This window comes from Plecotus auritus (genome assembly GCF_963455305.1).
Source record: "Plecotus auritus genome assembly, chromosome: 13".
NCBI lineage: Eukaryota > Metazoa > Chordata > Mammalia > Chiroptera > Vespertilionidae > Plecotus > Plecotus auritus.
The window spans coordinates 4,053,640-4,079,509 of NC_137779.1; the positions used below are offsets into that span (position 1 = coordinate 4,053,640).

Below are 25,870 nucleotides of genomic sequence, written 5' to 3' on the forward strand. Positions count from 1 at the left end.
TTTCCAGACAGAGTTGGTGGCAGTCTCTACGGCTGCGACCCCCTGTGAGGCCCACCCGCTGGACCACAGTGGCCTCGATTCCTGATCGCGCTTTGCATTTGATTAGGGAGAAGCTTTCTCTGCAAGCACCTCTCTAAGACACTCTCTAAACTCTGACATTTGGGTTCCAGTCTTGGCTTTGTCCAGAGAAACCAGAAAACCAGGATCATCAGGCTGGGCCACCCGCGAAGACAGAGAGAGGAAAACATCCCCAGAACTCCCCTCCCGCACCCCATCATTTGCCCCACACTTGCTAAGACGTCTCATCTCACACTTTCATTCCCAAGCTGTGCCCGTGAGCAAACTTCCTGCTCTCAGGATTGTGTGAGGAAAGTCACTGGCCGCCCTTCCATCCCTGAAAGGGGACCCTGCGTTTCACAGCCGGGGGGTGCATTGAGGTTCCTTCGAAGCTTGATGGTGAGCTTGTGTTTTTCGAGATGAAGGCATTTTGTTGCCTTGGAATCCACTCCTGCCTTTCTGAGACTCTAGCCATGGTTCTGCTAGCCGCCAGCAACCCTCCCCTTGAACTGGGATGCTGGCACCTGCGAGTGGCTAGCAGTACTTCTTTCCATAGGAGCTGAGTGAGAAAAAAAGTAAAGAAGTGTTTTGGAGAAGAAAAGGCAGAAAAAAATGAAACAGCTTGGAAGGAAGCCTGCTTCGGTGTGCTTCTCCGGTCCTCCACCGGGGCTGCCGGGCATTCTTAGCTGTGCATGAAGTGGGCGCCGCGGAGCTGGAGGCGGGCAAGGCATGGCCGAGGTGCAGCAAAGGCACCGCGTGGGTCCCAGCAGCGCCAAGTCCGCCTGCGGGGGATCGGACCCGGCAGCACACCTGTGTGAGGGCTCTCCCCTGGGGTGTGGATAAAGGTGGGATAGCACCAGGGTCTTTCTTTGAAATTTCTCACATTTTAATAGGATAACAAGGCAGAAAGGGATTGTGTTGGGCACCACGCACTGTCCGGTTCTTTCTCGTTAAAACGGAGCGTCTAAAGCCAGCCCCTCTGTTTCGGGCCCCTCACAGTTCCCTCACCTCTGTCTCTGCCTCATCTACATTTTTCTCACTCCTCTGGCACATGCAAAAGCTGTCTTAAATCGGGAAGAGAAGGTCACCTGGGTCGGCGTCAGAAAGCGGTCTAACGCCACTGCTCTTGGTCAACGTGCGGCACAAGGAGAAGGTTCCGTGTAGGAGGAAGGGGTCTTTGGGGTCGTGCGGTCCTGCCCTCCTGGCTCAGGAGGGTCTCTTGAGCAGCACGTTATGCCCTGAGTCTGATGGCAGATTTGACCAAGCAAGGGCCTCTCGCTCCAGCGGGGCTTCTCCTGGGTCAGAGGTCACGTGGACTGTCGTGGCCAGGACACCTTTTGTTTGGGCTTCGGTCACGGCAGATGCGGGCCACTGCCTGACTCGGGCACACGCTGCGGTGGCTGGAGGGGAGCAGCGTCCTGGCTGTCACGCTGAGTTGCTCCCCTCCCGACGGCTCCCCAACATCCCTGCTGATCGCTGCAGAGGCAGGGCCATGGGCTGGTGGGTGGGACCCAGACATCTTCTGGGGCACCGGGCCAGGCAGGTGACTTCCACTGGTTATTTTCCCTTTTCATCGGCTCAGCTCTCTTCTCCGGCCAGAGAAGCTTGGTCTCCCAGCCAGCGGGGGAGAAGCCTCCTGGCCACGCCTCTCCATCGCGCTGGGAGCCGGTCTGTGGGTCTCCCCAGCCCGACTGCACTCCGCGTCAGATCAGCCTCTGAGCCCTCTGTGGAATGGGGAAGAGTTTCCAAAGCCAGCCATGCTACCAAAATGATAACAGTTCTCTACAAATGCACCTAATTTCTGCCTCCCATTCCCATTCCCACTTGATTGCCAAAAACGTACAGATTTCCCAGTCATTTCTGTTCTAAACTCAGTTAAAGGCAGTGTTTCCTCCGTTCCCCCGCACCCAGCATGCTTTTCAGCCTAGGAGATGCTGCGTAATGACATCATCATTACACGTTAGATTTCCAATATTCTTGTCTGGGCTCCAGGAAACAGACCTTCTCCCTGGGTCCCCTGTGCCATCTCTCATGCCCGCAGTCCACCAAGCATGACATGTACTTCCGGGGGCGCCAAACTCCAGCAAAAACCTCTTTACCTCTGGGAATCCCCAACGAGTCTAGACGTTGTATCTGCCACTCTCCACCTCCCAGCAGGACACAGGCTCCTCCGGGACCTGCCGCGTGCAGCACCTGCTTTCCTGCTCAGAAGGCCCCACCTGGCCAGGGAGCCCTTGGGCATCCGGTTTGCAGAGGACGGACTTTCCTCTTCTCTCCTCACTCTCTCTGGCTGCATGCTAAGTCCCTGCAGGCAATTAGCCTTTTGTTTCCAAAATACTTTTCTAGCAAATCAAACTCAATGACTTCTTTTTCTTAATCCTCACCCGAGGGTATTTTCCATTGATTTTTAGGGAGAGTGGAAGGGAGAGGGAGAGACAGAGAGAAACATCCATGTGAGAGAAACACATCGATGGGTTGCCTCCTGCTCGGGCCTTGACCAGGGCCCAGGCCGGGGAGGAGCCTACAACCAAGGTCCATGCCCTTGACTAGAATCGAATCTGGGACCCTTTGGTCTGTAGGCCGACGCTCTATCCACTGAGCCAAACTGGCTAGGGCCAAACACTATGACAGCTAAGAACATAGTTCTGCAATGACTGTGCCCTGGGACCACGAATGCCACCGAGAGCTCAGAGCTCTACCCCACAGCACTGCTTCCATCCTGCCCATCTCACCCAGAACCCAGGAGGTCTGCAGCCAACACCCTCAAACCTGGTCGCTCCAGAGTGGAATTCACGTGCCAGGGTACCAGCTAAATTCTGGTCAGTCTATGGGGCTTCTGCCTGGAATGCCGATTTATTTCCAGCTTAGGTAGGAAAAACATTTCTACATTAAATAAACATGCCTACATTATGCGGTCAGATGCAAAATTCACACGTGTTTGTAGGACAACACAGAACACTTCAAGGAAATTCTAAGCATGGTGGGCTACTTGAGGCTATGAACGCACATCCTAGGAGTGTAACCATTTTCCTCTGCTACTCGCCCTCTGTGGGAAGCCTGGGACACGCTGATGGACAGTCCAAGGGCCTTTGCCAAGTCTCAGCGCCCTGTAGCTCCAACCTCCTCCTGCTTACCCAGAGCAGCTGCTGAGTGTAGCCCCTGTGCTCCCCAGCGCTCCTGAAACAGTGGCTCTAACAAATCTTCGAGGTCCTGGCCAAACGTCTCCCCAAAGCATTCCTAACCTTTGCCCAGAATCAGTCACGTCTTCCTCTGGGCTTCACAACTCCTGTCATTAAAGCAGCCCCACAGCGCAGCCACCACACAGACTCGCTGTGCCTCGCTCTGGGCTCTAGCCCTCTTGAGAGTAGGGCCATATCATATTCCTTTCTGTCACCCCAGAGCCTAGCACAGTGCCTGGCAGGCAGGGGTCACAGTGTTTGTTGGATGCAATGGGGACTATGTGAACACTTTCAGATGTCAACACCTGGGGTCAGTGTCCCTGTTCGGGAGGAAGCAGACATAGGATGAGGATGAAGATGGTACCAGGCTGGAGGTCACTCATTCATTCATTCGTTGCTTATCCTTTCATCAAATACTGCTGCGGATAGCACGCTGGTGACTGGGATACAAAAATAAGAACCAGGACTTGACCTGGGTTTCTCCTAGTCCATGAGAGACAGATGTCAACAAACACAAAATAAATGCCCTAAGCATCGATTTTCGAAGAGCTATGTAGCCTTAAGGAGCATGGAGTGAGTGGACAGGCACACCGTGGCTTGTGGATACTGTTTAGACCTCTCGTTGTGCCTTAATGCTCCTTCCGACCGAGATTTTAGAATGAAACCTGTACTCATTTCCTGGGTGCCAGGCACGGTGCTGAGCGTTGAGCATGGGGTAACTCCTTCCGTCTTCCTGGCAGCCTGAGATGGAAAATTATTGCCTCTCTCCCGCAAAGGGACACTGGGCACCATGGCCTAAGCAGTGTCTAGCACAAGAGCATCTGTGGAGTGGGGTCCATTTGACCCACAGCCCCTGGTCCCGAATCCTCAGACCTGCCTCAGGAACACAGCCATGCTCGGCATGTGAAGATGTGAAGAGCCTCACGCCTGGGGGACAGGGCGGGGCACAGAGCCCATTGGACTCCGGGTGACATGGGGAGAGTTGGTACATCGAGGTCCCTGCGCGAAAACTGAGGCGCCCAGTCCCAGGTCGCCATGCCCACGTGTCTGCTTGAGAGTGTAGATAAGCACACACACACACACACACACACACACACGCACGCACGCACACACGCACACATGCACACACACACACACGCACACGCACGTGTGCACGCGGAAGTGAGCGCCCAAAGTGAGGGCCTGCGGCGGGTTAGGGGTCAGGGACGCAGGGGAAACCAGGAAGTGAGGTGACTCAGTAGCCACTCAGGGAAAGCAGAGGCGCCAGGCGATGCCCTCGGATGCGCGCAGCAGAAAGGAGAGCTGAGCACCAGGCAGCGGGAGAGGGAAGCGAGGCCGGGTGTCCCGGCTCCGAGGGCACGCCTGCTCTGCTCCTGGCTCCCCAGAGGCAGGGGCGCCTGGGCTGCGCAGAAAACCCTGGGCATAAAGGCCACCGAGGAAGGAATTGCAAGCACAGTTTCAATCGTCGCCGCAGGGAGCCCAGGAGGCACAGTGATGCTGCTGTGGCAGCTGTCAGCACAGTCCCCTCCCGCAAACGGTACGGCCTGCCGACCTGTGCCAGGCGCTGGGGGAGGCTGGGGACCCAGAAGCCAGTGAGACTGGGTCCCTGTCTAAGGGGCTGTCATCCAGGCAGAGACGCAGAATGCAGTGTCCTCTGCCCAGCGCCTGCCCAGCACAGTGGGCACCACGGGCGGGGCGGGAGAGGGGCCCAGGGCCTTGCTAGCCAGTCCCAGGAAGGACCAAGGCTCTCGCCCTGGCCCAGGGCCCCCTCCACTTCCATTTCAGATGCTTCAGATCCATCGCCAACACCTCCCCTCCCCGTTTCCTGCGAAAGGGCCTCTTTCCCAGCCCGCTCAACGCTGTCACGGGACATTGACGAACGCCAACTTGTCGACAATCTCACTTTATTTCAGCTCTCCCAGGCCTGGTCAGATCAGATGGTTTTCAATCACATGTGTTTGCACAGGGACGGGAGGTGGAGGGCCACGTGGCTGCCCACAGCTCCCCTGGTGCCACCCTGTGGGCAGCCACCTCTCCCTGGGCTCATCTCTGCTCTACCTGCAACACCGCAGACTCCGCCCACTGCCTGCCCACTGCCTGCCCACAGCCTGCCCACTGCCTGCCCATTATGGAGTCCACCCACAGCCTGCCCACAGCCTGCCCACTGCCTGCCCACTGCCTGCCCACTGCCTGCTCACTGCCTGCCCACTGCCTGCTCACTGCCTGCCCACAGCCTGCCCACTGCCTGCCCACAGCCTGCCCACTGCCTGCCCATTATGGACTCGCCCACAACCTGCCCACAGCCTGCCCACTGCCTGCCCACAGCCTGCCCACAGCCTGCCCACTGCCTGCCCATTATGGACTCGCCCACAACCTGCCCACAGCCTGCCCACAGCCTGCCCACTGCCTGCCCACTGCCTGCCCACTGCCTGCCCATTATGGACTCGCCCACAACCTGCCCACAGCCTGCCCACAGCCTGCCCATTATGGACTCGCCCACAACCTGCCCACAGCCTGCCCACAGCCTGCCCACAGCCTGCCCACTGCCTGCCCATTATGGACTCGCCCACAACCTGCCCACAGCCTGCCCACTACCTGCCCATTATGGACTTGCCCACAACCTGCCCACAGCCTGCCCACAGCCTGCCCACTGCCTGCCCACAGCCTGCCCACAGCCTGCCCACAGCCTGCCCATTATGGACTCGCCCACAACCTGCCCACAGCCTGCCCACTGCCTGCCCACAGCCTGCCCACTGCCTGCCCATTATGGACTCGCCCACAACCTGCCCACTGCCTGCCCACAGCCTGCCCACAGCCTGCCCACTGCCTGCCCACTGCCTGCCCATTATGGACTGGCCCACAACCTGCCCACAGCCTGCCCACAGCCTGCCCACTGCCTGCCCACTGCCTGCCCATTATGGACTCGCCCACAACCTGCCCACAGCCTGCCCACAGCCTGCCCACTGCCTGCCCACTGCCTGCCCACAGCCTGCCCATTATGGACTCGCCCACAACCTGCCCACAGCCTGCCCACAGCCTGCCCATTATGGACTCGCCCACAACCTGCCCACAGCCTGCCCACAGCCTGCCCACTGCCTGCCCACTGCCTGCCCACGGCCTGCCCACAGCCTGCCCACTGCCTGCCCATTATGGACTCGCCCACAACCTGCCCACAGCCTGCCCACTGCCTGCCCACAGCCTGCCCACAGCCTGCCCACAGCCTGCCCATTATGGACTCGCCCACAACCTGCCCACAGCCTGCCCACTGCCTGCCCATTATGGACTCGCCCACAACCTGCCCACAGCCTGCCCACAGCCTGCCCACAGCCTGCCCACTGCCTGCCCACAGCCTGCCCGTTATGGACTCGCCCACAACCTGCCCACAGCCTGCCCACTGCCTGCCCACTGCCTGCCCACAGCCTGCCCACTGCCTGCCCATTATGGACTCGCCCACAGCCTGCCCACAGCCTGCCCACAGCCTGCCCACTGCCTGCCCACTGCCTGCCCACTGCCTGCCCACTGCCTGCCCATTATGGACTCGCCCACAACCTGCCCACAGCCTGCCCACTGCCTGCCCACAGCCTGCCCACAGCCTGCCCATTATGGACTCGCCCACAACCTGCCCACAGCCTGCCCACTGCCTGCCCACAGCCTGCCCACTGCCTGCCCATTATGGACTCGCCCACAACCTGCCCACAGCCTGCCCACAGCCTGCCCACTGCCTGCCCACTGCCTGCCCACTGCCTGCCCATTATGGACTCGCCCACAACCTGCCCACAGCCTGCCCACAGCCTGCCCATTATGGACTCGCCCACAACCTGCCCACAGCCTGCCCACAGCCTGCCCACAGCCTGCCCACTGCCTGCCCATTATGGACTCGCCCACAACCTGCCCACAGCCTGCCCACTGCCTGCCCACAGCCTGCCCACAGCCTGCCCACTGCCTGCCCACTGCCTGCCCATTATGGACTCGCCCACAACCTGCCCACAGCCTGCCCACAGCCTGCCCACTGCCTGCCCACTGCCTGCCCACAGCCTGCCCATTATGGACTCGCCCACAACCTGCCCACAGCCTGCCCACAGCCTGCCCATTATGGACTCGCCCACAACCTGCCCACAGCCTGCCCACAGCCTGCCCACTGCCTGCCCACTGCCTGCCCACGGCCTGCCCACAGCCTGCCCACTGCCTGCCCATTATGGACTCGCCCACAACCTGCCCACAGCCTGCCCACTGCCTGCCCACAGCCTGCCCACAGCCTGCCCACAGCCTGCCCATTATGGACTCGCCCACAACCTGCCCACAGCCTGCCCACTGCCTGCCCATTATGGACTCGCCCACAACCTGCCCACAGCCTGCCCACAGCCTGCCCACAGCCTGCCCACTGCCTGCCCACAGCCTGCCCGTTATGGACTCGCCCACAACCTGCCCACAGCCTGCCCACTGCCTGCCCACTGCCTGCCCACAGCCTGCCCACTGCCTGCCCATTATGGACTCGCCCACAGCCTGCCCACAGCCTGCCCACAGCCTGCCCACTGCCTGCCCACTGCCTGCCCACTGCCTGCCCACTGCCTGCCCATTATGGACTCGCCCACAACCTGCCCACAGCCTGCCCACTGCCTGCCCACAGCCTGCCCACAGCCTGCCCATTATGGACTCGCCCACAACCTGCCCACAGCCTGCCCACTGCCTGCCCACAGCCTGCCCACTGCCTGCCCATTATGGACTCGCCCACAACCTGCCCACAGCCTGCCCACAGCCTGCCCACTGCCTGCCCACTGCCTGCCCACTGCCTGCCCATTATGGACTCGCCCACAACCTGCCCACAGCCTGCCCACAGCCTGCCCATTATGGACTCGCCCACAACCTGCCCACAGCCTGCCCACAGCCTGCCCACAGCCTGCCCACTGCCTGCCCATTATGGACTCGCCCACAACCTGCCCACAGCCTGCCCACTGCCTGCCCACAGCCTGCCCACAGCCTGCCCACTGCCTGCCCACTGCCTGCCCATTATGGACTCGCCCACAACCTGCCCACAGCCTGCCCACAGCCTGCCCACTGCCTGCCCACTGCCTGCCCATTATGGACTCGCCCACAACCTGCCCATAGCCTGCCCACAGCCTGCCCACTGCCTGCCCACTGCCTGCCCACAGCCTGCCCACAGCCTGCCCATTATGGACTCGCCCACAACCTGCCCACAGCCTGCCCACAGCCTGCCCATTATGGACTCGCCCACAACCTGCCCACAGCCTGCCCACAGCCTGCCCACTGCCTGCCCACTGCCTGCCCACTGCCTGCCCACAGCCTGCCCACTGCCTGCCCATTATGGACTCGCCCACAACCTGCCCACAGCCTGCCCACAGCCTGCCCACAGCCTGCCCACAGCCTGCCCACTGCCTGCCCATTATGGACTCGCCCACAACCTGCCCACAGCCTGCCCACTGCCTGCCCATTATGGACTCGCCCACAACCTGCCCACAGCCTGCCCACAGCCTGCCCACAGCCTGCCCACTGCCTGCCCACAGCCTGCCCGTTATGGACTCGCCCACAACCTGCCCACAGCCTGCCCACAGCCTGCCCACAGCCTGCCCACTGCCTGCCCACAGCCTGCCCGTTATGGACTCGCCCACAACCTGCCCACAGCCTGCCCACAGCCTGCCCACTGCCTGCCCACTGCCTGCCCACAGCCTGCCCACTGCCTGCCCATTATGGACTCGCCCACAACCTGCCCACAGCCTGCCCACTGCCTGCCCATTATGGACTCGCCCACAACCTGCCCACAGCCTGCCCACAGCCTGCCCACAGCCTGCCCACTGCCTGCCCACAGCCTGCCCGTTATGGACTCGCCCACAACCTGCCCACAGCCTGCCCACAGCCTGCCCACTGCCTGCCCACTGCCTGCCCACAGCCTGCCCACTGCCTGCCCATTATGGACTCGCCCACAGCCTGCCCACAGCCTGCCCACTACCTGCCCATTATGGACTCGCCCACAACCTGCCCACAGCCTGCCCACAGCCTGCCCACTACCTGCCCATTATGGACTCGCCCACAACCTGCCCACAGCCTGCCCACAGCCTGCCCACAGCCTGCCCACTGCCTGCCCACAGCCTGCCCACAACCTGCCCACAGCCTGCCCACAGCCTGCCCACTGCCTGCCCACTGCCTGCCCACAGCCTGCCCACTGCCTGCTCACTGCCTGCCCACAGCCTGCCCACAGCCTGCCCGTTATGGACTCGCCCACAACCTGCCCACAGCCTGCCCACAGCCTGCCCACTGCCTGCCCACTGCCTGCCCACACCCTGCCCACTGCCTGCCCATTATGGACTCGCCCACAGCCTGCCCACAGCCTGCCCACAGCCTGCCCGTTATGGAGTCCGCCCACAGCCTGCCCACAGCCTGCCCGTTATGGAGTCCGCCCACAGCCTGCCCACAGCCTGCCCACTATGGCCGCTGCCTCCAGGCCTGTCCTTGGGCACCTGCTGCCTGCAGTGCCCTCCTGTCTGTTCAGGTTCTGGGCACCTTCTCATCGGGTTCATTCTGTCCAATCCTCGAAAGTTCCCTGATGCCTTTCTCTATCACCCCATCTCTCTTTCCTCTGAATGCGCAGAGTTTGCATCCTCCACACTTGACTTTTGGGGAGCAGACAGCCAGGAAGGGTGTGGCCTCGTGGCTCCGGCGATGGGAGGAGCAGAGATTCCCTGAACAAGGAGGGCATGCCCATGAGGCACAGGCGCGAGGTCCCCTCAGGGTAGAGCCCGAGGAGAGACTGGACCAGGCGCTCATTGGGCTTCTCATGCAGAGGGTGGGGACTCGTGGTGCTATCACTCCATGCACCCCACTGCCCTCCTCGGGGGAGTGCAGGTACATTTCTCGGCAAAGTTGCAGCAGATGGCGAGGGGAGTGCTATGCCTTATTGCACAGCCAGAACGCTCTGAGGGTGAGGGCACTTCTAAATATAACCGACTGGCATCAGCCGGCCCACAGCTGGTCTGATCCGGGACTCTGGGCAAAGCAGGGTATGTGTCCCCTAAAGAAAATACTGGGGCTTAGGACCCTCGGGAGGGGTAAGGTTGGGGAGGGTGACGGTGAGGAAGGGGGAGGGTGGAGAGAGGGCAGGGTGGGGAGGGGGGAGGGTGGGGAAAGATGAGGGTGGAAAGGGGGGAGGGTGGGGAGGGGGGAGGGGGAGGGTGCGGAGAGGGGGTGGGGGAGGGAAGGTGGTTCTGAGGGAGCTGCCTTAGGGAGGCAGGAAACCCAGGTGCAGACTCTGAGGTGACAGCAAGCGGGGAGACGGGAGGCGTGGGAACAAGAAGAAAAGCAGAAGCAGAGGGAGAAACCATCCGGTGAGGACTAGAGGCTGGAATTTAATTCTGAGTGACAGGGAAGCCCCAGAGAGGTTGGTGCAATGAATGCTGCGTCTTATTCATGTCTGAAAGGGAAGCACTCTGGCTGCTGGTGGAGCAGACACTGCAGGGCGGGCATGGGGGAAGGACAGGCTCTGAGGGGAGGAGCATGGGCCAGGGTGGGAGGTGGGCCAGGATGAGGGGTGGGCCAGGGTGGGAGGTGGGCCAGGGTGGGAGGTGGGCCAGGATGAGGGGTGGGCCAGGGTGGGAGGTGGGCCAGGGTGGGAGGTGGGCCAGGATGAGGGGTGGGCCAGGGTGGGAGGTGGGCCAGGGTGGGAGGTGGGCCAGGATGAGGGGTGGGCCAGGGTGGGAGGTGGGCCAGGGTGGGAGGTGGGCCAGGATGAGGGGTGGGCCAGGGTGGGAGGTGGGCCAGGGTGGGAGGTGGGCCAGGATGAGGGGTGGGCCAGGTGAGAGGTGGCCAGGGTGGGAGGTGGCCAGGTGAGAGGTGGCCAGGTGAGAGGTGGCCAGGGTGGGAGGTGGCCAGGGTGAGAGGTGGCCAGGGTGAGAGGTGGCCAGGGTGGGAGGTGGGCCAGGGTGGGAAGTGGGCCAGGTGAGAGGTGGCCAGGGTGAGAGGTGGCCAGGTGAGAGGTGGCCAGGGTGGGAGGTGGCCAGGGTGGGAGGTGGGCCAGGGTGGGAGGTGGGCCAGGGTGGGAGGTGGCCAGGGTGGGAGGTGGCCAAGGTGAGAGGTGGCCAGGGTGAGAGGTGGGCCAGGGTGGGAGGTGGGCCAGGGTGGGAAGTGGCCAGGTGAGAGGTGGCCAGGGTGAGAGGTGGCCAGGTGAGAGGTGGCCAGGGTGGGAGGTGGCCAGGGTGGGAGGTGGGCCAGGGTGGGAGGTGGGCCAGGGTGGGAGGTGGCCAGGGTGGGAGGTGGCCAGGTGAGAGGTGGCCAGGGTGAGAGGTGGGCCAGGGTGGGAGGTGGGCCAGGGTGGGAGGTGGGCCAGGGTGGGAGGTGGGCCAGGGTGGGAGGTGGCCAGGTGAGAGGTGGCCAGGGTGAGAGGTGGGCCAGGGTGGGAGGTGGGCCAGGGTGGGAAGTGGCCAGGTGAGAGGTGGCCAGGGTGAGAGGTGGCCAGGGTGGGAGGTGGCCTGGTGGGAGGTGGCCGGGTGAGAGGTCGCTGGACAGGGCAGCCAGGGTGGAAGTGCCTCTGGCACCTGAGCCAGGTGGGCATTGACACTAGGCTCTGCCAGGACCCTGAGAAAGGAGCCAGCCCAGCACAGCCCCTGGCTCCTTCCAGGGGCTGTTGTGCACACGCCTCGCAAGCCACTGGCTGAGACGGACACACAGGACCAGCTCACGGCCTCCCGGGGGGCCCTTACCTTTGGCTCTGTGGTCCTCCTCCTTGGGGCACTTACCCCCTTCCCACCACTTGCGCTTCAGGATCTCCAGGCGGTTGTTTTCCTGCAGCTGGAGAATGGCCAGGTCGAACTCATCCCGGAAGGCTGAGCCTGCGGCACAGAGAGCCCGGGCAGGGCGTGAGTCCTCCCTCGGCACCTGCTCCCTCCAGGAGCCTCGGCCAATCCCCACTTCCCTGGGGGGCGCTGCAGCTGCTGCTCTGGGTGCGACCCAGGGGGCCTGGAGGAGAAGCGGAGCTCGGCCTCACGCAGGCCACTCAGGAATTTCTCCTTCCCTCTCCGGCCCCCTGGCCAGGCCCCAGTGCGGGGGAAGGGACAGCGTCCCAGGCAGCGTGGCACCTGCTCCCACCCACGGGCCCCTGTGGTCCAGGACACACACAGGCAGGAAGCTGCTTGCAAAGCCTCCATCTGCATCCCAGGTGAGAGGCCAAGGAGGAGAATTTGTGACGTAACCTCTCAGGTGGGCAGGTGTCTGTTTTCTACTTTATTTAAATAATTTCTGGGCATTTATACCTCTTTCTACATTACAGCTAACGACATTACCCAGAGCAGCCACCAATGAATGACACCCACCCAGTGGGGTCGAAGTGCCTCTTCCCTCCGGGTACCGGCACCCATACCCTCACATAGGCGCCGAGCACCCAGACCCACCGGCTGCTCCACACCCTGGTCACACTGCTCCTCCCTCCCTCCCCACTCAGGAGGCTTCTGCTCAGAACAATTCTTTTTAACATTTTCTGGACCATATTGGTCAGGGAGCTTTGATTCTAGATTTAGATTTAATCACAAAGACAGGCTTAAATGAAACGGCGGAAGGCTCAACGCCCGGCACAGGCTGAGGCCTGAGATCACTAAGAAAACACTGCCAAGCCCTTGCCCGTTTGTCTCAATGGGTAGAGCGTCAGCCTAAAGACGGAAGGGTCCTGGGTTTGACTCTGGTCAAGGGCACATGCCCGGGTTGCAGACTGGATCCCCAGTGGGGAGCGTGCAGGAGTCAGCTCATCAATGATTCCCTCTCATCACTGATGTTTCTATCTCTCTCTCCCTCTCCCTTCCTCTCTGAACTAAAAAGAAAAAAGAAAAAAAAATACTGCCAAGAGGCTGGAAATCCACAGGGCGGCCCAGTGTTCTTGCCCAGCTCTGTGGAGGCCTGAGGGACAGCTGCCCCCGCGGGAAGACTGTGGTGGAAAACTCAGGCAGCAGGTTGGGACAAGTAGACGAGTGCTCTCAAACTTTAATGTGCACAGGAATTACCTGGGGATCTTGCTGAGCTGCAGACTCTGATTCAGGGGGTCTGCATTTTTAGGGAGCTCCACAGTGATACCCTGCAGGGGCTGCACTTTGACAGGCAAGGACAGCCCAGGACCCCACAAATGAAGGAACTGCCCACTGCATGCAAGCCCCAGGCCGCAGCCTCCCGAGCAGTAGACACTTAATACCGCCTGCGGGCAAGAGCCCCTGGGACTAACGGACGTGGCAGCCGTGGACTAATGAACAGCCCAGGCTTGACAGCAACTGTCCAGCCCAGCAAGGCGCTTCAAGCCGTTCTCAAGGCATTTGTAGCCGAACCGCAGCAGCACCCGGGGCCCCGCGGAAGGACATTCCACTTGCTCTGTCTGCCACTTAGCCCCTCAGCACCTGGCTAGTTTCCCATCGCCCCCGTTGCTGTTCCTCCTGATTCCCCGGTCCAACCACATTGCTTACGCCACAGCTGTGCCCGGACCTCCCGCTGAAGAACGACACACATGCTTGTCTCCTGGACGTAACCTCAGCTGGACCGAAATTCTGCCACGACAGCCTGCGCTGAGAACCTAGACTGGCCCACAGCTCGCCTTCCCGCCTCCCCCGCCTCCCTCCTTCCCCCTGTGTGGGGCCCCTGGCACATGGTCTAGGCCCTGCCCAGCGGCTCCTCCCCGGCTCTGGGGCCTCAGGAGAGCAGCTCCTCAGCTCTAAGTGTCAGTCCTTTCCCCTGGAGTGGGAGGGACCACATCCACCTCCAGCGGGAAGATGCAGTGAGATGGTGCACACGAGAAAGCGTCCGGTCAGATGCAGAACAAAGGCACTTCCCTCCCTTTGTCCTAGGTCACAGACGACATTTCTAGAATCCGTCTGCCTTATGCCAACTCTCCACCAGTTTGTCCATGAAACGTTTTAAGCATTTGACACTTGAGCTAAAAACGTTGTTTCCTTGCTGGAGTATTATCAAGGCGCACCCCAAGTTCATTTTGTGGTTTACTACAGGATCTTGAAACAAAATGTCAATCAAGAAATTTCTCCAAGGGCCTACGCTCTGTGGTGTCAATGGGCATCACTACCGCACGCCGCGCCTGAGGGTGTGCGGTGAGTGAGTGCCCTGAGCGAGGCCCCAGGTTACAGAACTGTTGGCGTCAGAATGTACAGAGTTCAAGGGTGAAACACATTATATTACCTGTGCCCTTGGGCTTGGTTTCTGATCAGTCTTTAAAAAGTTATCTGCTTTTATCAAAAACATAGGGGACTATGGAAGAGACGGGGAGGGCGCCAATGTTCCCCCAAACAGGCTAGGTGTGGGAAGGCACCTGACTCGATGGCCAGATTTCACCCTCACAAGAACCCTACAAGGTAGGGATGAGCCACCTATTTTCCAAACGGGATAACTGAGACTCAGAGCAGTTAAAGGACCGAAACAAGGCCCCACAGCCAGCGAGCAGGTGCATCCCGAGGCTGGCCCGACTGCAGCCCATGCTCTTCTCCTTTCTCTGGGCTACCTGGCGCCTATAGCCTATAGAGGTCCGAGGGGTGTGTGTGAGGTGCCAGCAAAGATGCACATGCTGCGTGTCCATTACCCCGCGTGGTCTGATGGCCTCAGTTCCCGCTTCTTCCCTGTGGCCTTGCACAAGGACAGGTCGGACAAGGTCAGCCCTGCACAGCATGGCTCTCGGTGGCGTGTGGAGGAGGGTGTGTACCCACATCACCTGGGAAACGTGTCAGGTGCCTCCACAATCACAAGCAGCAGCTAAACGGCCTCCCTGCAACTCTGGTAGAGGTAGGGAACGCTCACAACACAAGCACCCTTTAGAAAGCAGGGCCGCGGCCACTTTCTGGAAGCCAGACCTCTTTGTCTCCTATGCCAGCCAGATGGCACGCGGTCCACAAGCTGGACGCTGACTCAGACGCTGACCCAGAGCAGGGCATCCGTGAGAACACATGTGACTTGAAAGCTATCTCATCAAATCGTGTCAGTCTTCTGTAATAAAACTTTCCCCAGGGACATTAGTAGCAAAATGAATTCATTTGGGTTTTACCATCTTTTTCTCCTTCCCACTACTAGATGCTAATCAACAGAGAAACAGCCAACGGGCAGGAGAGGGGAAAGCAGAGGCCGAAAGAATCCACCAAGGGCATCAACATGCCATGAAATAATTAATTAATTCATCGCTGGCCAGCGTGGCTCGGTGGTTGAGCGTTGACCTATGAACCAGGAGGTCATGGTTCGATGCCTGGTCAGGGCACATGCCCGGGTTGTGGGTTCAATCCCCAGTGTGGGGTGTGCAGGAGGCAGCTGATCCATGATTCTCTCTCATCATTGATTTTTCTCTCTCTCTCTCTCCCGTTCTCTCTGAAATCAATAAAAACATATTAAAATAATAATTAATTACTTCATACCTAATCAAGCAGCCCTCCAATTAGTAAGGATTGAGAACTGCTCCCTGATTAGTGGGAGCACGTGGGTTTGCTCTTTTTGAGCTCTCAACAATGCCCACTCAACGTCACGGCTACCCGGGGCTTAGAAACGGGCTGAGGATCCCGGGCCGCACTCAGTGGCCCAGTGCTCTGCCCGCCTGGCTGAGGCGCCCCAGGGCTGGGCTCTGCGTACCGACGGGCATGCCGATGCCGTAGCCCTTGGTGTCCAGCAGGCCCCCGACCTGCGTGAGGTTGCAGTTGCGCTGCCGGTGGTACTCGTTCATGGTGGACTCCAGCAGGAAGGCGTAGTTGGAGTTTAGCACCCTGGCGACCCCCTCCTCCGTGCTCTTCACGAACACGCTCGGCTGCTTGGAGTACATGTAATTCCACATGCGCTGGTAGGTCTGGTAGCGGGAGTTCTGGGAAAGGGCACACGGAAGCAGGAGGAGAAAAAGGAAATGTTAGTTTAAAAAGGAAGAGAGAGCCCTGGCCGGTTTGGCTCAGTGGATAGAGCATCGGCCTGCGGACTGAAGGGTCCCCAGTTCGAATCCCATCAAGGGCATGGACCTTGGTTGCAGGCTCCTCCCTGGCTGTGGTTGGGGTGTGTGGGGGAGGTAACCAACTGATGTGTCTCTGTCTCTCCCTCCCCTCCACTCTCTCTAAAAATCAAAGGAAAAATATCCTTGTGTGAGGATTAACCGAAAAACAAAGTGGGGTGGGGAGTCACAGTGGGCCTTACATTCTGGCCCTCCTGCTCCTTGTCCCCCATCCTATCCCATGGCCCTTCCTGTCCCATCACTTCCCAACGCCTGATGGCGGGAGGGGGAGTGGGGCCCTGACGCCTTTCACCGAGGGTTAGGGAGGGACAGGTCCGCAGGCTGTGGCCTCTGCCTGGAGGCTGGGTGCCTGGTGTGGCCTCATCTGCTGCGAGGCTGCAGCCGGGCCTGTCTGATGGAGTGAGAATGGGAACTGGGGGTGTCCTTCCTCAGCCTTCAGGCTGGGGCAGTGGCCCCAGCTCCAGCCGGGACTTCCACAGAGATGCCGCCTGCAGGGCCAGCGCTGGGTCTTCCCCAGCATCGCTAAGCCAGGTCCACTCCAGCAACAACAGGTAATAACGGGCGGAGCGCTCTGGGGTCTCGCCAAACCCTGTGTCTGCAGGGTGTCATCACTGGCCCCGTATCCACAGGCTCCAGGACTTGTGGGGAAACAGAAACCGAGGCCTGAACTTGTTCATGAAAATGAATGTGGCTGATTCCACCATTAACTCCGGGGCCCCTGCTTCCCTGGGGTCCTGGGCCTGTGGGAACCCACCCTCCATCTGCTGTGCAGCTCACCCCATGGCAGGGCCTCCGGGGCCTCGCAAGGGAACCCCAAGAAGCCACTAGGGTTCTGATCTGAGACCCAATCAGTCTGGGATCAATAAAACCAGATCATTTTAATCTAGTGTTCCTTACACTCCAGTCATTTGCATATTATTCTAATCTTGCTTTGTCTCAGTGACCTATAAAATTAAAGTAACTTAGAAAACATTTAAATATATGCATTAGCCTCATCCTATGCAGTAATATAAATAAAAGCACAGATTAGATTCATTGCATATACATTTCTAACACTCATTTAAAAAGAAATATGAAGCTACTGCGACTGAAAAAATAGTTCTGCCAAATAGTACCTAAAATAATCTCAACTGCCACTGTCTGTCTACAGGCAACACTCGGGACAGGCTGACACTAACCCCAAGTCTCTGGGGACCTCAGGGGCATTTTGTGGAGCAGGAGGAACATGAGTCTCATGTGAACCCCAAAGCAGATGCTCCAGAGAGATCTGGATGAGAGAGAGGCCCCTGTCTCGGGGACAGACATCTCCCCGGTATGCTGCCCATCCCCCCTGTTGGTGAGCAACCAAGTGGCCTTACTTGGAAGAAGGTCATGCTGGAGCCGCCGTGGATGGTGCCGTACTCGATGGTGGTCTGGTCGGCCAGGTCGTCCACCGACTCAATGGGCACGTCCATGCGCTGCACCGTCAGGAAGGCGGCCAGGTTGGCCGTGTAGGATGAGATGATGATCAGCGTGAATGCCCACCTGCACAGGAAGGACAGGACGCCGTGTCACCAGGGCACGCCCAGGAGTCCTGGCCCCACCTGGTGCTGCTGCAGCGGGGCAGAGACCGGGGTCCCTCGTGGGAGGGACCAGGTGTGTGAGGCTGCCTGGAAGGAGACAGGGTCTTCTTTGTTTCCTACCGGAAAGACGGGGCTGTTGCTCAGTGAGGGGTGTGCATGCACATGAGGCAGTTTGGGAGACTGACAGGAATGGGCGTGAGGCGAGCGGGGGCGAAGGCTCAGGTTCTGCTCGGGGCTGGGCTGTCTCCTCAGATTGCAGCCAGCCTTCAGGGGAGCAATGCCGTGGCTGAGGCACTGCCCCACGCACTGCCTGGCTCGAGGGACAGCCGCTCACCCTGGCTTTCCAGATGAGGGCCTGAGGCCCCGAGGGCAAAGAACCTGCCCAGCAGCGCGTGTTGAAGCCAGCTCTACGGGTTGTCACCGCAGAAACTCCTCACGACTGTTGACAAGCGCCTTTGAACTGCTCAGGAGTGGCAGTTAGGACACACATGCTCGTGTGATTTCGAAGGAGAAGCTTGCTTTCCTGGGCGGATGGAGCTGACTTAAAACTACAGTCCTCGTGCCACGCAGGCAGCATGCACACCAAAGCCCTGAAAACCGTTTGCTCACTGAAGGAGTCAGACAAGCAGCATGGATCTGCACCCTAATCCACTTGCTTATAGGGGTTCTAGGATATATCTCGGCATGCCTGCGGCTGGATAATCACACATTCTGACTCAGGGGAGGCTGAGTCAACGAGGCCTTACACTCTGGGGAGACGTTGCCCATGAAGGCGTGGGGCTGCCCCGAATTCAGCAGCCAGCGGCTCCCAGGTGGCTTTGCTGTCCCCTTTGCCACAACGTCCAGGGCCCCCGTGGGCTGCCTCCCAGGAGGAGACAGGGGCACCTGATAGGGGCATTCACATGCCCAGTCACCAGACACGTGTGCCAGACCCCCAGGGAGATGATGGTTCTAGTCATGGCACTGTCCTGTCCACTGTGAGGCCGGGAGGGGGGCCTGTCTCCTGAATTGCTCGCATGTCTAGCAAGCGGGTGCTAATGCCTGCTCGGCCTTGAGATCTGTGAGATCAGATGAGAGGTCAGGGGACGGACCATCTGGGCGCGCCAGCTGAGTGTGGGTGTAAGGAAGGGTGAAGATGGGCCCCCCACTGCTGTGGGGCGGGCCCGCCGGCTGCCTTCCCTGCGTGTGACCGTAGGCCGTGTGCTCGATAGCCCAGACCTGCTCTCCGGCTCCCGCCCCAGCTCTGCACGCGGCTGGAAGTCATTTCTCATGCCCACACCCAGAGGAAGCCGGGGGAGGGGAGGTGAGTGGCCCCAGTGAGGGTGAAGGTGCCCTCTCAGCAGTCTTGGCTAGGACTCTGGGGTAAGGAGCCCTGGGCGTGGACGCCACCTTGACGTTGGCTCGGGAGGTTCCTCAGCCCTCACACTCGGCTCCAGTCTCGGGCCTGTGGCTGTTTATGCCCCTGTCGCAATGGAAGGGGTCAGAGGTCAGTGCAGGCCTCGCCTCTGCTGAGAAAGCACATCCCCCTATCCGTCCCCCTCTCTCCGCAGCACGTGGCCCCCGCTTCTGTCTGAAAGGGGCCGTCCGTGGTGAAGCTGGCATTCTTGTCAGCTCCATGGCGCTGTCTGCCACCTGCTCTGGGTGAGGAAGCAGAGGGCAGCCTGTCTTCTGCTCCCAGGCCCCAGCGAGCTACCAAACCGAGCCCTGAGTTAACCACCGAGACCTCCAAGAGGCAGAGGGAGGCGCCACACGACTCGGGTTGGGGCTGGGGAGCCGCCTCCCACACGCTCGCTCGGAAGCAGAGTCGCTGAGCCCCCGGGGCCAGGCACCTGCACACGGAGGGCCCGGTGCGGCCAGAGCGGCCGGCAGCCTGGGCGCAGCCACGGGAACAGCACCCTCTGCAAGGGAGGCCCCAGAGGCAGGGGCAGATCCTGCAGCTGACTTCTCTGTCTCCATGGCATCTGCCCAGGCCTCCTGGACGTTTAGATGCTCTGCGACTCTCCCTTCCCTGCTCTGGGCAACGTGAAACCCGGTTCACTGTGTCGAGCCACTGGATTTCTGGCTGCTGCGTCATAGGGTGCGAGCACCTTGTCCAAATGCTTTAAACCCGGAAAACAACAGCCCCAGCCTGGAAGGGGCTGCTGTCCTAGCCGTGTTTCCTGTCCTGTCAGCCCCGCTGACTGCTGTGCAGACGACCCTGCCCCGCACGGGGTCCAGTGCAGACACGCCCCCTGCCCTGTCCTGGGCCTCACACACACCGGACCGTGTGTGACAGCCAAATCCGAGGGGGGCTTCTGAGTGCAGGTGGGGGGCTGGCGCTCTGCACGCTTGTCTCTCCCGGTGCACGTTCCCTGTCAGCTCCTCCTGTCCCGTCTGAAGCAAGTCTAGTCCACACGTCAACAGCACCTTCACGTTTCAAAGAGCTTCGCCCCACTGAAGCCGCTGCCCCGGGGGAGCTGGAGGAGAAGGGAGCTTTGGGGGGAGGCTGGCCCCCTGCTTGGGAGACCAGAGGCTGGCTGTGTGCTGCCCACTTACCCTGCGAGGGCCTGTCTAATTCAGAGTGACTACGGATTTGCACCCCCCCGCCCCCCTCCTTCCCCGCTGAGGTGGACAGGCCTGGGAAGCCCCATGCCCGGTGCAGAGGGCAGGAGGCTTGTGGAGGGCGTAAGAGGCGGCGAGGCGGCTGGGCGAGGCTCCTCCCACAGCGCCTCCCTGCCACAGGCTCCTGTTTGCACACGTCTCAGCGCCTCCCTGCCACAGGCTCCTGTTTGCACACGTCTCAGCGCCTCCCTGCCACAGGCTCCTGTTTGCACACGTCTCAGAGCCTCCCTGCCACAGGCTCCTGTTTGCACACGTCTGCACAGGCCTTGCCGGCCAGGCCGCTCAGCCTCGGGCCATTTCCAAGTCTGACGGCATCCTCGCTTTGCTGAGGCCTTTCGGGCTGTTTTCTCAGTCCGTCTCCCTCCTCCTTGGCTCCCTCGTGCGCAGACAGCAGGCGGGAAGGGCAGGGGGAGGATGCCCCAAAGCGTCCCTCCACCCCCCTCTGGTGTGCTTGGCCAGGCAGAGGCTGCTGGCTCTCCCACGGGAGCGAGGTTCTGCCCCAGGCAAGCGGTGTGCACCCAGAGCAGGGCTCATCCGAGGCAGGCACCCGCTGTCCCCGCCCGCGAGGCCCTTCTCTGCATCTTACCAGACGCCGCTGACACAGCGCGTGGACAAGGCCCGCGGGGCGATGGTGGAGCCCTGCTGCATGAAGCCCCCGACCGGAAACCAGAGGCTGTTGCCCAGGGAGTACTGGTTCACCAGCAGGCCGCACCGGCCCCGCGCACAGGCGTGCGGGCTGTACCACTCGTAAGGGGTCAACCTGTGGGCAAAAGGAACATGTCTGGTGCGCGGAGGGGCCCGGGGATGGGGCGGGAGAGGCGGGCTCCCCTTTCTGGCCTCCGGTCTGCACTGTCACTGGGCTTGTGGCCTTGGGCAAGCCCCTTCCTTTTCTGGACTTGGATTTTCCCAACCAAAACCGAGGGGCCTGGATCGTACTGGCAGTTCCCAGCTGTTTTTCTTTCATCGTAGAGACATGTTTACTTTTCAACATGAATTCTGATGCAGAGCTCTAATACACAAAACAGGCGAGGATGGAGCCTGCGGCTGGCAGAGAGGTTCCGGCTCTGGCAGGCATGGTGAGGCAGGCGTGTGTGTGCGTGTGTGTGTGTGTGTGTGTGTGTGTGTGTGTGAGAGAGAGAGAGAGAGAGAGAGAGAGAGAGAGAGAGAGAGGGGCTGGTAACCAAGCTGGAGGACCATTTCCAGTACCTTCAAGGCCATCTAGCATACAGACACCCCTCCCCATGCACAAACTTCATGCACCGGGCCTCTAGTATATATACACTGAGTGGCCAGATTATTATGAGGCTGTGGTTGCTGATGCAGGAGAGGCTCAATCAAAGGGGCAGGAGAGAATTGGGGAGCAGCAAAGCCAGGCTCCAGGCAGGCGCTCCTAACGGGGCAGCAGACAGTGTGGCCTGTGGAGGGGCCAGGCAGCGTGCCAGAGCCCTGGGACGCCCTGCTGTCACTGACAACAGGGACTTGGCACTGGCCAGGGCTGCAGCCCCAGGGGCAGGTGGTGGCCAAGCAGCACGCACAGCGCCTTTGAAGACCACCAGGTGGTCAGAGGGCCTTCTCCGATGGCTTCCTGAACGTGGCTTTGATTTCCAGGAAGCAGCAGAGACTGGGTGACGCAACACCCCTGGGCGGCGGGGAACTGCCCCCAGCTAGGGTCCCCATGGTTTGGGGGCCCATCTTCTAATGGGAGAAAGCACAGCTCCCCAGGCCACTGAAGAGCCGGCTCTGAGGGAGAACCCCCCAACACACAAGAGAGGTGGGACCTACACGGAGGCCTAGCCCTGCAGCCGAGGCGGAGCAGCTGCTGAGGGGGACAGAGCCCCTCAGCCCCGCAGGTGCCCTCTGAGCAGTCGTCCTCCCGCACAGGCGCCCTCGCTGTCCTCACTGTGGGCACTGAGCTCGGGGGAGGCGCCCTCACTGTCCTCACTGTGGGCACCGAGCTTGGGGGAGGCACCCTCTGAGGGAGGACGAGGAGCCCCTGGCCTGGGTCCTGCTTCTGGATAATGAAGGGCCAGGCTGGTCCATGCCCCAAGCCTTAGAGAGCACCCCCTCCTGTGCATACCCCAGGAGACCTCAGCCTGCAGGCTCCTTGGCTCTCCATAGGCCCAGGGCAGTCTTGGGCTTCCAGGGAGAGGGGAGGGCAGGTTCTTCCTAACCCCTGATCTGGGCCATCTATACTAATAAAAGGGTAATATGCTAATTAGACCGGGTGACTGGACATCTTCCAGACGTCTGACTTCCTTCTGGACAGTTAGAGGGTGACCAGTCTGGCAGGGGGGCAGTTAGGGGATGACCAGGCCAGCAGGAGGGCAGTTGGGGGATGGCCAGGTCGTCAGGGGGGCAGTTGGGGGTGATCAGGCAGGCGAGCGGTTAGGAGCCAGTGGTCCCAGATTGCGAGAGGGATGTCCAACTGCCACAGGATTGGGCCTAAACTGGCAGTCGGACATCCCTCAAGGGGTCCCTGATTGGAGAGGGTGCAGGCTGGGCTGAGGGACACCCCTCCCCATGCACAGATTTCGTGCACCGGGCCTCTAGTATATATACACTGAGTGGCCAGATTATTATGATCTCTGAATGCATAATAATCTGGCCACTCTGCTGGTCAAACTCCTGGTCAAGGGGACAATTTGCATATTAGTTTTTTATTATATAGAATATACACTGAGTGGCCAGATTATTATGCGTTCAGAGATCATAATAATCTGGCTACTCAGTATATATATAATTCATTTCAGAAGGGAGGGAGAGGGAGAGAGAGAACCATTAATGATGAGGGAGAATCACTGATCGGGAATCATGCCTCTTGCATGCCCCGCACTGGGGATCAAGCCCACCACCGGGGCATGTGACATGACTGGGAATTGAACCATGACCTCCTGGTTCATAGGTCGATGCTCAACCATTGAGCCCCGCTGGCCGAGCTGGACCATGTGTCTTAATGTTACTGGCAAATGCCTCTCTCCACCCTGCCTCCCTGCCGTCTGCCACCCTCATGTTCCGGTTCAACAAGGCAGCTGTTTTCACAGGCAGCTCCGGGCTGGGGAGAGGCCAGGCCTCTGCAGAGAAGGCCTCAGCGCTTAGGCCTCCATCTCCATTCCTATTGCTTATCACTCAGCACTTTGTGGCAGATCCTGGCGAAGACCAATGCCAGCACAGTGGAGTGCGCAGTGCTTAATCAGAGGGATCTCCTTGCCCCTCTGCCTCCTCCCCTCCTTCCTCCCAAGGCTCCTGCATGAGCAGGGGGCTGGAGACAGGGGAGCAGGCGGGGCGAGAGGCAGGGGTGCATACGCAAGTTTGGGCAAACTCACCTGTTGGCATTGTACACATATGGGAATGTGTGTGCCATGGGTGGGTGGATAGTGCCAGGCCAACAGCTGGGCAGAGTGGTTCAGGTTCTGACTCTCTCCCATCACTCTAGTTGGCCCCAAGGCCTTCTCCTCCTCCCCACCCCTCCCAGGTAGTTCCCAGAGGTGGACACGAGGTGGCAGTGTGAGGAAAGGGACGGGAAGACTTTACCGAGCCACCAGGAAGAGGATGCAGCTGACCGCCAGGTAGGCGAGAAGCATGAAGAGCCAGACACCTGGAGAGAACGGGTCCAGGAAGGAGAAGTAGCCAGGCTTGCGTCCCTGGGGACGGAAATAAAAACAAGACTCACTGCACACATTCGATGAGAAGGCTATGGGGCCAGGCAAGGGGGGCAGGGTCTGGTGAGCGCTGGGCTGGTCCTGGATTGCATGGCCTTGGGTTCTGGCTGACCGGGTGGAGTGACCTGGGGTGGAAGTTTGGAGGGGGCTGCTCCGAAATGAAAGATCAGCCCAGGCCAGGTCACTTCCCGGGTGAAGGTGGTTTGGCCAAGCGAGGGGCCACAGTGCCCTCCGCGCTGCCGGTGCGCTCCGCCCCTGCGCTCCCGCCCTGCGCTCCCCAGGCAGCGTGGAGGGCGGGAGGCGGCTCTGAGCGGTCGCTGTCCGTGGTGCTGGAGCGGGGCATAAGTCTTTCTCTGCAGGTTACACACAGTGAGACCTTCTCATATAAACCTCAAACCAGTGCTGTGGGGCACAGGTTATTATTTCCATTTTTTAAGTGAAGAAGCCAAAGCCAGGGCAGTTAGGAGATGTATTCAGATTACATAGCGAAGAAGTGAGAGCTGGGACTCAGACACACGTTTTCTTTTTTTAAATTTAAATTCTTTATTGTTTAAAGAATTACATATGTCTCCTTTTCCCCCCATTGACCCCTCCCCGGGTATTCCCACCCCCAGCGCATACCCTCACCTCCCTACTGTCTGTGTCCATTGGTTGGGCTTATATGCATGCATACAAGTCCTTTGGTTGATCTCTCCCCTTTACCCCCACCCTCCTCTGCCTTCCCTCTGAGGTTTGATGGAATGTTTGATGCTTCTATGACTCTGGACGTATTTTTGTTCATCAGTTTATGTTGTTCATTATATTACACATGAGCGAGATCATGTGATATTTATCTTCCTCTGACTGGCTTATTTCCCTTAGCATAATGTTCTCCAGGTCCATCCATGCTGTTGCAAATGGTAAGAGTTCCTTCTTTTCCACAGCAGCATAGTATTCCATTGTGTAGATGTACCATAGTTTTCTAATCCACTCATCTGCTGACGGGCACTTAGGCTGTTTCCAAATCTTAGCTATGGTGAATTGTGCTGCTATGAACATAGGGGTGCATATATCCTTTCTGATTGGTGTTTCTAGTTTCTTGGGATATATTCCTAGAAGTGGGATTACTGGGTCAAATGAGAGTTCCATTTTTAGTTTTTTGAGGAAACTCCATGCTGTTCTCCACAGTGGCTGCACCCGTCTGCATTCCCACCAACGGTGCACCAGGGTTCCTTTTTCTCCGCATCCTCACCAGCACTTGTCGTTTGTTGGCAGACAGGTTTTCTGACACAAAGCCCAGGCTGGGACTGCGACGCTGCGGGGAAGCAGGGCTTGTTCCCAGTCCAGGGATGTGTTTGGCCAGAGTCACGGGAGTCACAGGAGGGAGCTGGTCACAGGAAGCTGTGGATAGTGGACCTGGAGGAGGAGAGGGAGCCAGGAGCAGGAAGCTGTGGGCAGTGGGAGGGAGGAGGAGGAGGGAGCCAGGAGCAGGAAGCTGTGGGCAGTGGGAAGGAGGAGGAGGAGGGAGCCAGGAGCAGGAAGCTGTGGGCAGTGGGAGGGAGGAGGAGGAGGGAGCCAGGAGCAGGAAGCTGTGGGCAGTGGGAGGGAGGAGGAGGAGGGAGCCAGGAACCTGCCCCCTGATTGAACTGTGGGTCTCGAGCCAGTCCACACGCCCTCTAGCCTCAGTGGGAGCTGAACTCGATCAGAGGTGACACACTTGTGCTTATACCACACGCAGCCCACAGACAGCCTGTTTGTTTACCCTGCAGTGTTCACTCATTTTGATTTGTTGCCAGCATTAGTTATGGAGATTTCATTTAAAAACCCAGATTTCTGGCTGTCTTGCTTTTGATGGGTGGTCTGGCGACA

At 59.9% G+C, this 25,870-nt stretch overlaps 1 protein-coding gene across 5 annotated transcripts in view; it reads right to left on the reverse strand.

The window, feature by feature from the left end:
* Nucleotides 1-25,870, reverse strand: part of GRIK4 (glutamate ionotropic receptor kainate type subunit 4) — a 259,741-nt gene that overhangs the window by 14,530 nt on the left and 219,341 nt on the right. For all 5 annotated transcript variants that reach the window (XM_080650202.1, XM_080650201.1, XM_080650203.1 and 2 more), the window contains 5 exons: nt 23,895-24,004; nt 20,950-21,123; nt 17,559-17,724; nt 15,837-16,062; nt 11,945-12,073 (listed from right to left, as the gene is read on the reverse strand). In XM_080650202.1, coding sequence (XP_080506328.1) covers nt 11,945-12,073; nt 15,837-16,062; nt 17,559-17,724; nt 20,950-21,123; nt 23,895-24,004 — 805 coding nt within the window. The remainder of the gene's footprint in view (nt 1-11,944; nt 12,074-15,836; nt 16,063-17,558; nt 17,725-20,949; nt 21,124-23,894; nt 24,005-25,870) is intronic.